This window comes from Nelusetta ayraudi, unplaced genomic scaffold, assembly GCF_046127955.1.
Source record: "Nelusetta ayraudi isolate G7.1 ecotype Tasmania unplaced genomic scaffold, CSIRO-AGI_Nayr_v1 ptg000013l, whole genome shotgun sequence".
Lineage (NCBI taxonomy): Eukaryota > Metazoa > Chordata > Actinopteri > Tetraodontiformes > Monacanthidae > Nelusetta > Nelusetta ayraudi.
Window position 1 is genome coordinate 554,195 of NW_027466063.1, and position 14,226 is coordinate 568,420.

Here is a 14,226-nt window from a genome sequence, read left to right on the forward strand (position 1 = left end):
CTTTGCAAAGCCTCTGTACAAAATGGCAATCTTTCTTTCTTTTTTTTTTTATCACGAGCACGCACGCGCACATCCACGCACATACAAAACAGTCTGCCTCACATTAGCAAAGCACTGTCAGAATGGTGATCTTCCAAAAGATAGTAAAATAAAACACAAAGGTGATCTCCTTCCCTCTGCGCGACAGGCAAATATTCAACTTTCTGCTGAAAGATTCATGACATGCCGTTGATGTTCTTCCTCTTTTTCTTTTTTTTTAGGCTGTGCAACAGTGCCAGCGGAGCTCATCACTCATGGCTGGTTGTCTTTGGTGGACCCAACTACAGAACCCAGTGCACCATGTGCACCTCATCAATAGTTCATGCGAGCTCCGAAGCGACTGCCATTTCTCATGAGCGGCCACGTCTGCCATCTGATTGTGTTTAGTCCCCATATGCCACTCACCCTCCTTCTTTCTTTCCTTCCCTCTCATCAGCTGTGTGTCTCTCTTATTTTTTTTTTTTATTCCGGTGTCACATTACTGAGCATAACTGGGGTTCGGCTGACTGGATGATTGAGCCGATGCGGGCTGAGGGGTAGGTGGGGTGGGTGGGCGGCTGTTAACGCTGCAGATTCCCAGGGAGACTCCCGGGGAGCAAGATTGGGGAGTCTGATTGCATTAATTCTGCTCCTTTGTCTCCAAATGTAGATGCGACTCCTGTCCCCCCCCCCCCCCCCCCAATCAAAGTGCCGTTCCGCCTTTTTTCCCCGATAAAGACTAAATATTTCTGTGGGGACGATATCAAGAAGTGAGTTTCTGAATAATCTGGCAGGCACTTTCAACGATCGCGAGAAATCAGGAATCGGGCCGGGAAGTGCGGGAGGGTTGGGGGGGTACTTTGTGATCCAAATCTAAACTAATGCCTTGATTGAAAAAAGTGATGATACGCTTATTAAATTAACAATTGCCACACCTCTGGATGCTGGGTGCTGTTGAAAGTGTGAATGCCAGAAAAGAAAACAGTTTTTTGCATATTACTTTACAAGGTAACCGACTAAAACACCTACTCTCGTCTTACTAGCTAACCAATAACCGGGAGACCGGAGCGACAGCGCCCCCATCCCTTCATCGACCGCCTTCAAACGCCCCTCTGCGAGAAATGCAATTAGCCTCCGTGATGCAGCCGCTCTCACTCAGGACGAGGCTTCCTACAGATATCGCCTGTACGCGTGCCAGGATGTTGATCCCGCACTGTACTAATCACGCGGCAGCCTTCACCGAGACAGGATGATTGCAGGCTAGACAGGAAATGAAGAGAGATAATGACAGGTCAGGCCCGCCGTGTGTCTGCCCTGGGTGCGCACTCATATCCTTACCATGCCAGATTGGCCTCAGCGCTAATCGAGCTGACAAAAAAAAAAAGGAGAGAAGCCAATAGGTTTCTGTTGTCACAGCTCCGAGTTCGCTGATGACGACGCCCCCGGAAACCCGCTTTTATTTTCCCTGCAATTCTGGCAACGATGGCAGTTGGAGTGATTGGCAGCCAACATGTTTCTCCCTGATGGAATACACGAGGTCAGGGTGATTGCACCGCGGGAGGAGGTGTTGAATGAGTGAAATCAAGTATGCGTAAACACAGGTTCTTTTTTTTTTGTTTTGCTTTGTTTTAGTGGTTTGCAGGAGGTCTAACGTTGAAATAAATGTGCCTGGAAGACCGTTAAGTGTTCGCTTTGCCCTGTTTTTGACGAGGATGGATCATGGAAGCCTGGTAACCTGTTCGGGCGGTCAACGCAGCGCACCGATGGACACACAATCACACACACACACACAATGGACAAGGACCAAGTGGGGCAGCAGTTGAAGCGTTTGTCGATCGAACACCCCTCCTATTTTCCCAACCGGCGAGGTTTGTCGTTGCTCTCCGTGGATTTCTCCGGATCAAACATCTCACGACAGCACTCCCATTTTTGTCAAAACACAATTTTTCTTGTTATTTATCATATTTTTTTTGTTACAAAACATGTACAGGCTGTTTAGAACAACAACAAAAATACAATATCCAATTTATATGCAATTTCTTTCATTCAATGATCATCGATTCATCGTGGGTGGATCCCTACTGGAGTTCCGTCGTCTGTCTGATTGTTCCAATGTCCAAAAAGTTCCCAAAATGGTGTCCGATCCATTTTTGGGCGTTGGCGGTGGAGGGAGAGTGAGGGGGGGGCAGTGGGTAGAAATAAATACAGAGGGCAGGATGTCGCGGAAGCAGAACAGGAATTTTGCTATTCTCTAACTCCAGATAATAGTACGTAAAAAGTAAGGTGTCCGTGATGATTTCTCTTAGTTGCTGCATAATGCATATATATATAACCTTTTATATATATATATGTATGTCCTAGGTTCCTTATTTTGGATTCATTAGAAAAGGATGTTTTAACAGTTGTCCACAGAATATAGCGTAATTGTTTCAGATAATATTTGCTCCTTGCCACGGTTCAGTTCATGCGTTCATTCTCGGCCGCAACAAGTACCGGAAGCTGTATTGTACAGTATACTCGTGTCCAAATCCGACACACCCGCACATCCAAGCGCACGTTACCACACGCGCACACACGCGCTCACACATGTGTGCAGAGACGTACAAAAAAACAAAAAAAAACAAAAAAAAAAACGTAAATAAAAATAAACACACGCAAAAGGCCAAGTGGTCTTTTCATTGTGTTAGCAAAGTCTCTGTCTCCCCTTTTTGCAATCACGTCAAGTGTCCAGTGGGGTTAATTAGGTTTGACCGGCCGTTTTGTAACCACATATCTCCAAAAGTGTGGAGGAAAGCAAAAGGAAAAGGGAAAGAAACTATGTGTGAGGGTGGGAGTGCAGGGAGATGGGGGTCGGTACAAACAAAACAAAACAGAACAAAATATTTCTCAAAGTGTTACAACACAGATGGTGAGCAGGTGATCCCGAGCCGTGGGACTATTCTGAGTCTCTCCAGGTCAGGGTTTGGAAGTCATTCAGGACTTGGCAGCTCAAACAAGTGTCCAAAAAAATGCGTCTGGCCCCCTCTGTGACTGCTTGTTGTTATTTTGTTTTTTTAACCTCTGTCATCCTCTCGGCTTTTTGACCTGATCCCTCCTCTTCCGCCACCACCTCCAGCTCTCCAGCAAGTGGCCTTTTAGATAACACACCTTCAATATGAAGATGGGTAACAACAACAACAACGCTGCCTGCATCGGGGAAAAGCAACTTCCGCGGGGTCAAAGAACCGCCCGTCTGTCTGTTCAAGTCGTCCTCACGTTGCTTCCTACGTGAATTGTTTGTCCGTTTCCTTTTTTTTTTTTTCTATTTCCCCCCATTTCTGGGTTGTCCACTCCTCACCGTCTGTTACGTCCAATGAGGCGAGGAGGAGGAGGCGAGGGACGGAGGGAGGAAAGGAGGAGGAACTCCTGCGCGTGGATCGGATTGTGCCGTACGGAGCTCAGGCTGACCTCGCTGAAAAAACAAAACAAAAAAAAGAAGGAAAAAAAAAAAACTACGCAATGCATGGCTAACGTCGGCCCACAGCAGAGCTGGCGAGGCACGCACGGGGCACATCGGGGGGAGGGGGGAGTCGGGTTAGCTCCTAACACTCTTTCAAAAAACACGCTAATCTTGATTGGATGGAAAAGGAACAAAAAAAATGACACGTAACAGAAAAAAAGCAGGAAGAGGAAATGGAAGTAGTAGTGAACTCAAGAAAAGAAAAAAAAAGTCAGAGGCACTGCAAGCCAGTTTCATAGCAACTAATTGGCAGAGATGGGTCAGGCAGCTAGGGTTTGTTTTTTTTGTTGTTTTTTCTCCAATGGCTCTCTCTGGTACAGTTCCTTCCCCGTTGTTTTTTTTCTCTTTATTTGCATTTGTCCCCCCACGTCTGGCCGTCCATTCGACTGCATCTGTATGTGTCCTGTCGCTTCACACCTGGACAGGAAGTGTTTGGTTCATCTGTAGTCTCATGTCCTGAATGCTACCGAGAATCTTCTTCTGATGGCCGGCCAGCGTCACGCCTATCCGCAGCAAGTCCCTGTTAAACAAAAAAAAGGAGAAGTGAATTAAAAACACATGGCAAGTTCACAGGGAAATAAACCCATAAAGAAAATGGAGCAAACAAGATTCTCCTGGCTCACAGTTGAAAGAGAACTCTCTCTTTGGTCCGGGGGAGTAAACACACAGAGGCGGCCGAGCACCTTGGTAACCCCACCCCCAACACCACCACCACCACCACCACCACCACAACCACTTCCACCCACCCACCCACCCTGTAAAAGTGGCTGATGAAACGGAGTACGAATCAACAAAGCGGGGGCACTTATCTAGCGACAGGGGCTCTAACGTGCTTCTGTTTCCCGGCAGGTGGTGTCAAACAGCCATAATGTATATAGGTTAATGATTACAGAGTAAACCTGGCTACTGTCCCACAGCTGGTGGCTTCGCAAGGCTCCCAGCACTTGAGAAACCAGCGGGGGGAGGAAAACACTTTTTTTCAAGATACTGGATCGAAATCTCGTCGGTGAACGAGTCGATGTTTCTATTACTTCAGAGAAACGGCCAAAGCGTGTCACCGCCGTCGCTGTCACTTATCTAAACTGTGAGGCAAAGCCCCTCCGCTTCAGGTTGAGGGGACAGTGCGAAATGAAGGAAGCGCCAACTTCCAGTTAACAATTGGCGGCGCCGCTCTGAAGCCTGGGAGAGTGCACCTGCTTTGGATATATCAGCAGCCGCGCACCGTAATCTAATCGCAGCGGCCGTGTTAGTTTAACTAACACTGCGCAAGACTCTGATGAGAACTTTTCCTTATTTCCGTTCCCTCGTTTGATTTCTCAAATTGATAGCCGAGAGCGAACGCCGGCTGGGGTCCAGATTGTTCAGGCAAACACAACAGAAACAAAAGCTGGACAAATTAAAATTAAACTCGCACAGCATACACTGCGCTGCGAAGAGAGCCACCATTCACATCTGTTTGGTTTTTTGGGGTTTTTTTTTGAGCCAAATAAGAGCTCCTGACCAATATTTCACACAAATGAATGTTTTTTTTTAATTTTTCATATTCGACCATCCTCATCAGTGTTGCGATGGAGGATGAAATGATAATAAATGGGCGCCATTAGAGGAATTACTGGCCATTAAGAGCAACAGAGAGCCACAGTACGCCACACCTGTCAGCCCGGCCAAATTGAAACAAATTACCTCCACCTCCATTGCCTATTATGAGGCTAATGAGGAAAATTTATTTATCATTATAATCCTAATTCATTTATTTGATCCTCTTCTGGCTTCCACTTTTTCCGTGGCTCCGGTTGCATCATTTTTTTGTCCGCTAACACGGCACATGGTGGGTGTGTTGTGAAGGTCACCTCGGATATGGAATATTCATGCGTACAAAACTGACCTTGACTCTTTTTTCTGGTGGGTTCATTTCATTTTACAACCAAAATCTCCCTCTTTGCTACAACTTCACTGATGTTATTTTTTCGACTAAATGGGAAGGCCTCTGAGTTTTATCCTGTTTTGATCAAAAATGAAATTTTAATGTAAATCTGAAATTTCAACTGTGGAAGACCTACTTTATACCACCAATCTGAGATCTTAGCACAACAAATGACTTCCTCAGGCGTCTGCTGAACATTTTAAGTCCTATTTCTTAGCCTGATACCCAAGGTCCCTTTTCCACCACTTATCACAGTTAAATTGGGGACAAACCCATTTCCTTAAGGTAAAAACCAGCACCGCTCTATACTTCCACTCAGTCGTCCTAACTCCTAATTGGCTCTCCACTCACTCTGCTGTCATCTGGGCCACCAGGTCAAAGGAGGCAAATCCGGCGTTGACAAAGTTGTCACGGTAGCGGCTCATCTTGATGGCGTCCAGCCAGTCCCCCACAGTGGTGAAAGTGGTATAATCTGGCACGCAGCGGTCAAGCAATGGCTGGGACACCCTACATAGTGGGGGAGGCAGGGAGGGAGGATGGAGAAACAGAAAAAGAGAGAGAGGGAGAGGGTTAAGGTCGTCACTCGACTGCCTCTGCAGGCCAACCTCACCCCGAAACGCCCCCCAGCTGAGCGCCACCTCTCTGTCTCTCCTCCTCTCCTCCTTCTCCTCTCCCCTCATCTCCACACACAGGGAGTCGCATGCAGAGGGAGTGAAGGGTGGAGGTGGGGGGTTGGACATTGCATGCAGTTGTAATGGCGGTGGTGGTTGGCTGGGCTGGGGTGGGGTGAAGTGAAGTGGGTGGTGGGGTGGGGTGGGGGATTTATGATTGTGGAGAGACTGGCTGGAGGCTTCGGGCGGTGGATGTTGGCGCTGCAGCTGGCTCGGCGAGATGGAGCTTCTTGTGCGTGCGTGTGTGTGTGTGTGTGTGTGTGTGTGTGAACACGCAGAGCAGGCAGTTGTCGGCTTCGGTCACACACAGTAACCAGAGGGGGAAAAAAAAAAAACCCTGGAAAAGAAATCTCATCCTGTTTTTCCTTGTTGCAGGAGGATGTCAATGAGTTGTATGTGTGTGTGCGTGGGGGGGAGAATTGGGGGACTGGGGGACTGGCTAAACAAACAGAAAAACCCCACATGAAATTTAATACCATCGCGCTTGAGTTGCCTTTTTCTGAACAAAAAAAAATATATATATATATATATCTATATTTATTTATTTTTTTTTACAAACCACCTACAAATGTGGTTTGGATCAGACCTGGAGGGGTTGGATTCCACGCGGTTTTCTTGCTGGACAGCCTGAATCAGATTTGGACTGGCCCGCGTTGGGTTCCCTGTGTCAACATCAGCTCAACTGGTGGGAAACAGGCCAAACGTTGCATCTGTTTGCGCGTGTTAAAAAGCGCGTTGCCTCTCGTGTCGGCATTTGCGTACTCCCCAGTGGCGCTGGAGTGACTTTTGCGTTGCTGCCGCGCACCTGTTGACAGCCCCTGGAGGACCTTTTCCCAAAGACGAAAGTGTGCGCCGATCAGCGGCGAAGATAGAGAGGCCACCTTGTGTGTTTTAATAAAACTCAGCGACGACTGGGAGCAAAGTGGAGCGGATGAAGGGGAGAGGAGGAGGCGGGGTAGGAGCGCGAGGCGGGCAGAGAGGACGACGCGGCAGGCCCCGCTGAAAGAGCGCCACTGTCTCCTCCTCTCTGCTCCGTTGATCCCTGTCATCCTTTTTGATGGAATTAGATTCATTAACAATTAAAGGAGGAATGGAGGGAGAACGGAGGAGAAAGGAGAAAATGCATGAGCGGAGGGGAGTTAATAACAGTGATACAGAGGCCCCATTGAGTGGTGTAGATGGAGTGATTTTTAATAAGGCCTATACTTGGGTGCCCAAGACCTCGGGCCATCGTTAACGCCAGACTCTGGCTGCTCCTAATGGAATATTGTTAGCCCGTCCGTCTCTTAAGTTGGCTTCAAAAGGTTGCAGAGTGACGCTGGGCCTCGTGTGGGCAGCAGGCAGCCACGAAGCCGCAAAGATGAAAAGAATGACACGCTCGCATCCAAGACCGCATCGGGCCGAGTTCTAACTTCAACATCACAAGTGCTGCTCAGCCTTTCGAGGAACACAGTTTCTCAAGAGGCCGGCCCACTAGACTGCTGGAGCCTCTTGTGGACATGCTTCATTTTTCAAAAATTTGCATTCAACAGCAAAAAAACCAAAGGAAAACACAAGATCACAAGAGTGAAATCTAAGTCGCTTCTGAAGCTCAACAGGCCGAGGTCGTCCGAAACGGCAACGTGAATTTGGATGATGCAAAACTACGACGACGATGCCAGACAGCGTTAGCTACTCTCCAGCCACCCTTCAATGGCGAACAGGACGTCGGTGTCGTTGCTCACTTTTCCCAAGTTAGGTTTGTCGGCACGAGGCCACCTCTCTCCTGGCCCCTTTAAAAACTCGTTAGCGGCTAATTAAAAGGCGCTCCCATCTCTTTTTTGCGTCGCCTTAATCGAGCTAATTAACCGCAAGCTTAATCTTCCAAGAACGTCACTCCAGTGGCCAACCGAGACCCCGGCTTCCCCCCTGAGCCCACACTAGGATTGTCGGCGGCCCTCCCTCAAGACCCAAAGACCCTGATGCGGGGACAGATAGGTAGGTCATCCCAGCCCCCCCTTCAGTGCCGACTCCGCCACCTTCTATCCTCTGAAATTCTTTCCAAGAAAGCCGGCTGCAGTAGGGGTTGATGCGGCTAAATGTAGATGTGACATCATTGATTGAGCTCCCTGTTTGCAGGAGGGCCGCTCACAGAACCGCGTTGAGCAACGGTAATTCGAATCTGCATAATGGCCAAGGCTCGGTTCCCGGGAACTAAAGAGCCGCACATGAGGGAATTCACATTTTATATTGGAGGTTTGGGGTGGGAGTCAGACAAAGCGGCCGCACATTGTGTTAAATTGGATACGGAATGTGTGGACGGAGAAATCATTACTGGGGCTGCTCAGGTCCAGGTGTGATGAAAATGGCTCGCCGCTCGCTCTCCACTCTCTCACTTGTATAATAAGCCGTTACCATAATCATCACTGAACTTTGCGGCTCTTGTTTAACACATCACTCAAAGAAAAAGAGGGGCGTAAAGAACACCACCAGCACCACTTTTCTCAATGTGTTGAGTTAATTCCTTAATTACACATAACTGCCCTCAATAAAAAAACGAAAACCACACTCGACATGCTCAGGAAACGGCATTTGCTCTTAAGACTTGGCTCACGGCAGTTATTTGACTCATTCTGCAGTCTGAGGAACATGCGGACTTACCCAGTAGACTGTGTGCTATTGGTGACCACCTTTAGGCTGGCGGCATTGCGGATGAGCTTGTCCAGCGTGGCCACAATCTGGGTGAATTTGGGTCGCAGGTTCCTCTCTTTTACCCAGCAGTCCAACATAAGCTGGTGTAGCGCTGTGGGGCAGTCCATGGGTGGAGGCAGCCGATAGTCCTGCTCGACAGCGTTTATCACCTGGGGGAAGGGCGACAGAGAAAATCGCAATCACTTCTGACCTCAAAGCGGGTGGTGAAAAGACGGCAGGGAGATGCGTGCAAGAAATGAATCAGGGGAAGGTGGAGCACGGAGGAAAAAAAAGGGCTTTAGGGAAAAGCCAGAGAAAGATTAGAGGTGTACAGTAGCTGTGGGTGGGTATGTGGAGAGCTTCGGTATATATTTAAAAAAATGGCAGTAGGCAAAAGTTTTACAAAAGGCGTGCAAACTTGGCAATATGCAAAAAGGAGAAAGAAAGAAAAACTTCCATGGACTCACATCTTGATTGCTCATGTCCCAGTACGGCCGCTCGCCATACGACATCACCTCCCACATGACGATGCCATAGCTCCACACATCGCTGGCAGATGTGAACTTCCTGTAGGCAATCGCCTCGGGAGCCGTCCAGCGGATGGGGATTTTCCCTCCCTGTGGATATGCGAATGAGTAGGTGAGCATGAAATACTGGGGGGAGATGGAGTAGACACGCAGATTCACACACATATGGGAGGGAGAAGAGGGTGAGAGAAACAAGTCTAAGGGGAAGGTCGGTGCACAAAACAGAGTTGCAAGACACTGCGTATGCATAGGGTTAGTAGCGGAGACAAGTGTCACACAGCATGAGGCATGTGAGTATTTGACGTGATACAGTCTGTCATTTTTTTTAAAACATCTGTAACACATATATAATGTGTTACAGTGTAGTACCTTTACACATTGAAAAGGAAAACACAAAAAAACAAATGGATACCTCTCAGACAAACACGTAGACACACACAGAGACACACAAGGACAGACACACTCACCAAGGAGCTGGTGTAGGTGGGGTCTGAAGGGTCATCCTCCAGGAAACGGGATAAGCCGAAGTCAGACACTTTGCACACCAGGTTACTGTTGACCAAGATGTTGCGGGCAGCCAAGTCTCGGTGCACATAGTTCATGTCTGACAGGTACTTCATGCCTGCTGCGATGCCTCGCAGCATGCCCACCAGCTGGATCACCGTGAACTGCCCATCGTTGAGCTGGTGCAGATGGAGAGAGGAGGTGGAGGATGAGTTTCACTGCAGATCAGGGCTGCACCTTTGAGGGAAAGTCTGTCTATTTTCAAAAACACATTTCTCTTTCCTGTCATCGTTTGGTCATATCGACTTGTGTTTGTGTCTGTTTTTCTCTCCCGTCTGTCTGCTTGTTTATGTCTTTTCTACTTTTCTGTCCTTTACGTGCTCTGATTCACAACAGCAAGCTGTGATTTCATGGCATTGTTACAGTATATTCAAGGCCATAAACAAGAATTGTGCGTTTCCATTCATGTCTTACCCTCAAAAACGAATCCAGCGCTCCATTCTCCATGAACTCAGTCACAATCATCACAGGCCGACTCTTGGTGACCACACCCTCCAGACGGATAATGTTGGGGTGGTCGAACTGGCCCATGATGGAGGCCTCTGACAGGAAGTCTCGCCTCTGCCGATCAGTGTAGCCCACCTTGAGGGTTTTGATGGCTACAATGATCTCCCGGCGCCCGGGCAGCTTGAGGCGTCCGCGACAGACCTCCCCGAACTCTCCTGTGAGAGCCCAGGTGAGACAGACAGAAACAGCGAAAAAGGGACAGAAAGAAAGTGGAAGGGGGAGAGAGGGATGATGGGAGAGTGGAGGAGAGTGGGGGCAAAGGGGGACAGAAGGAACAGTTAACTGGTTAGAACCAAGGAGCCAGGGGAGGGTGGTAGGAGGAGGTGGCACAGGGGGAACTGCAAGAAACGCCACGGCTGGAGGCCAGTTTCAAAAGATGGGGGTGGTAATGGGATGCGTTCACGGACTGTGTGCGGTTAAGTCACAAAACAAAGCAAAACGAAGAGGAGGACGACATACTGAGGGCCAGGCATGACGACAGAAATGTGAGGACGTATGTCACGAAACACTGAACATGTTGGAATAATGAATGATGTTGACATGGTGAGGGGTGCTACAGAGGGGCAAGCCAGGGGTAAGAGAGGGGGAAAGGGGGGAAGGGACGGTGGGGCGGCGCTAAGCTTCAGACGGGCTGGTGTAGCGGGCACAGGAGGAGGAGATGGGTGGCGACAGAAGCTTGAGGGCCTTGGGGGTTGCGGACGCCTTTCGTTTAGAGTCTACACCAAGCGGATGTGAGGAGAATGCAAGACAAAATGAGGCATTGGGAACGAAGCGCGTCAACGTGGTTGACAAGGTGATTAAGCAGTGGAGGTGGGGGGTGGGGTGGGGTGAGGTGGGGTCGTCGATGGGCCGAGCAGGGTTGTGGAGAAGATGTAGGGGTGGATTGAGGAAGTGGTAAGGAAAGGGGGGAGGGAGGGGAAGACAGGGATTGAGGGTTTGTCACTTTTAAGGTGAATGCTGGGAAGCGACGGGTTTTCAAGTAGTAGCCTCAGTGGTAGACGAGCTGCTGTAGCAGTAGCAGTGGTAGTAGTAGTAGCAGTAGTAATGGTAGTAGCAGAAGTAGAAGCTGGGACTTCCGTCTTTGCCATCAAAACATCCTTCACTCTGGCTCAGTTACAATGCTATGAAAATCATCCGGCACAGTCCTGCAGCAGAAATATCACTAACAGAGTTTTTCAGACACATTTAATACTTTTCTATCTATCAACAGAGTAAAGGGTGGGGGTGGGGGGCACAATCACATAGTGGAAAAGGTTTAAGTGTCAGGAAGCAGGGGCCAAATAAAGACTCATCTAATAACGGCCCTCTTTAATAAAGAGGTTCTCAAGACACTGTGAAGTGGGCAGGGTCAAAGATTGCCAATCCTGGACTAGAAATGTCTTGTGCTCTGTCCAAATATTAATATTCTCCAGGCAGCAGCAGCCAATTATTTGGAGACAGGCTCCCAACTAAATAAAACTTGCTATGCGCCATCCGACATAACCCCTGTAATATTAATGATAATACATTAAGGTAGGCATGGCCTGCTTGTTGAAAACATAACTTCAAATTCTTCACAATTAGTATCATTCACTATAGCAAAGCACATAACTGGGTTTGTGGTCCACACACAAACAGAGTCAAATAAAGTGTTAAAAAAACAATGTGATGACTCTCAAGAATACTTGAAGAAAAATGAAGAAAACACCTTGGGCAATTACTTTGCCGCTACATTTTCAAAGAAATGGCCACTGTTAGATTTTCACACATAATATTCCTTGTGGCGAATAATGCTAAGCCCAGGATTGGAGTATCTTGAAAGGATAACAGGTGAAACAGCAATCTGTGCTACAAAAGGTAAAACTATACGAAACCAATGCCACAGCATTCCGGTGCATGGGGCTCAGTCAAACTAACTCAAGGGCTAAAATAAATGACCTACAAACAACAAAGGAGATGCTGTAGGGATTTCTGATAAAGGTGACAAGTTAAGGGTAGAGGAGGGAGGGAAGAAGGGGTACGAGGAGAGGACTAGCGATGTATTGAGTGAAAGTACCGCTTGGTGTGATGTCCTCTAACGGTATGGCCTGGAGGTGACTAGCAGTCTTCCCCCTGTAGCTCAGGAGCTTTGGTGGGTTACCTGCGCCGATGACCTCCTCGATCTTCACGCAGGAGACGTCAATCTCCTTGGCAAACTCGCGCACTGCCTCATTGGGGTCCTCGTAGGTGAAGGGGTCAATGTAGACTTTCATTCCCGGTGTTACTATTGGGGATTCAGTACCAAGAACAGGGAAGTGAATCTCTCTGCCGTCAAACAGTATGCAGGCAGTACATTTCAATCAAAAAAAAAGGGAACAGGTCAAATGAATTTGGCATGCAAACACTGGGGGCATGTCAGCGAAGAGACTTACTGTATTGTTGCAGTTTCTCTGTGTATTCTGACTCTGAGCCATTCCGCTGCTTTCTGTAAGGAGAGACAACACAAACTGAGTTTTTGTGACAACTACGCAGCATGGCGCAGACACAGCGAGGAACAAAGGCGCGGAGGGGAAAACAGATCCGTAATAATGTCTGCAAAAACATTGCCAGGCGGCGGCGAGGCTCGGGCAAAAAATGTCAGCTTGCATCGGAGGCGAGCATAGATTAGGACTGGATCAATGTCGCGCCCTGAAATGATTTATACTCGGGGACTGCAATCCAAACAAACAGATATCGTACCATTGTTGTGTGGAGCATCGCGTAAGACGCCTCCACTTCTGGCGCTCTCAGAATGGCCCAGACGAAAACAGACCCAAACAGCAAGCTCAGCTGTTTGGCTGTTCGCACCCCGCAGACATGGCAGCGCTCATTCCAATTTTAAAAAGGTTCTTAGTCTCATGCACACTCTCCCTGTCATTCCGTCTTTCCATTATCATCCATTTATCTTTTCTCTTTTAGCTATTACTCGATGTGCCTGTGTCATCATCTACTTGAATGTGGCCCTCTTCCACCAAGGGGTGTGTGCAGTGAGATGATGACAGCAAGGGGGCTGGCTCTCCGAAATTACATGTTAATGTGCTTCCTTTGTTGTCTAACCAGTAACCAGGGCAATTATACCCAGTGGTGATTTGCATCTGATTTCAAATTTTAATTTGGAACCGGAATATGGGCAAAGCTCCGCTTTTCCCCCCTTTGTTGCAGCAGAAACTAAGCCAAGACCCTGAGCGGGAAAGACTGTCGCGCTGAAACGTGGTGGAGAGCATATAGAAGAAGCCGGGGCGGCAGAACTGATGGGCGACAAAGGAGATTATCTTTCAATCTTGCATGATAATAATGCCCCATTTTTTTGTCGCCAGCTGTCTGGGTGAACCATGTTGGTGCTGTGAGTCAGTGGGGAGCAGCAATATGTCTTTTTAATTTACATAAACATAGGAAGTGCATTTCACGTTTGGACAAATGAGTGTGCTTAGACACAGTCAGGCTCTTTGAAAAAGCCGGAGCTGCCTCCCTGCATCTTTCCAGTCAATTGGGCCCAGCAGACAGGGGCTCATATGCATCTTTGCGGTCAGACAACCTCACAATTGAGCTCGAGTGCCAGACCATGAGGGCAGGCCTATCAGGCCCAACAGCTGCTCCACCATGCTGTGTCCAGTGAGCAAAGTAGCATTTTGGCCAAAGCTGTTTGCTATTCAGTTTCAGAGGGCTAATCTGGCATTCAGCGGCCTCACAGGTGGCATGACCATCCACTCCGTGTCTCAGGGTGGTTTGGAGGACGAGCAAGCAAAGCTGACATTTAAAGCTGCCGCTAAATCTTTCTGTTTTAACTTGAAGGAGGGATCCACAAGTGAAACACTGAGTCTTCACACTTCTTAGATTTGGCAAATTCAA

The 14,226-nt window shown here is 48.2% G+C and overlaps 1 protein-coding gene across 6 annotated transcripts in view; it reads right to left on the reverse strand.

The window, feature by feature from the left end:
* Positions 1 to 713: 713 nt before the first annotated feature.
* ephb3b (eph receptor B3b) overlaps positions 714 to 14,226 on the reverse strand; it is a 55,020-nt gene continuing 41,507 nt past the window's right edge. The window contains exons 9-16 of one of the 6 annotated variants that reach the window (XM_076022614.1): positions 12,771 to 12,823; positions 12,500 to 12,622; positions 10,288 to 10,535; positions 9,777 to 9,992; positions 9,250 to 9,399; positions 8,753 to 8,952; positions 5,793 to 5,948; positions 714 to 4,037 (exon numbers count right to left, since the gene is read on the reverse strand). In XM_076022614.1, the coding sequence (XP_075878729.1) occupies positions 3,929 to 4,037; positions 5,793 to 5,948; positions 8,753 to 8,952; positions 9,250 to 9,399; positions 9,777 to 9,992; positions 10,288 to 10,535; positions 12,500 to 12,622; positions 12,771 to 12,823 (1,255 nt within the window). In that variant the 3' untranslated portion in view covers positions 714 to 3,928. Of the gene's footprint in view, positions 4,038 to 5,792; positions 5,949 to 8,752; positions 8,953 to 9,249; positions 9,400 to 9,776; positions 9,993 to 10,287; positions 10,536 to 12,415; positions 12,635 to 12,770; positions 12,824 to 14,226 lie in introns of all 6 variants that reach the window. The other 5 variants (XM_076022612.1, XM_076022611.1, XM_076022613.1 and 2 more) reach the window with 5 other exon arrangements.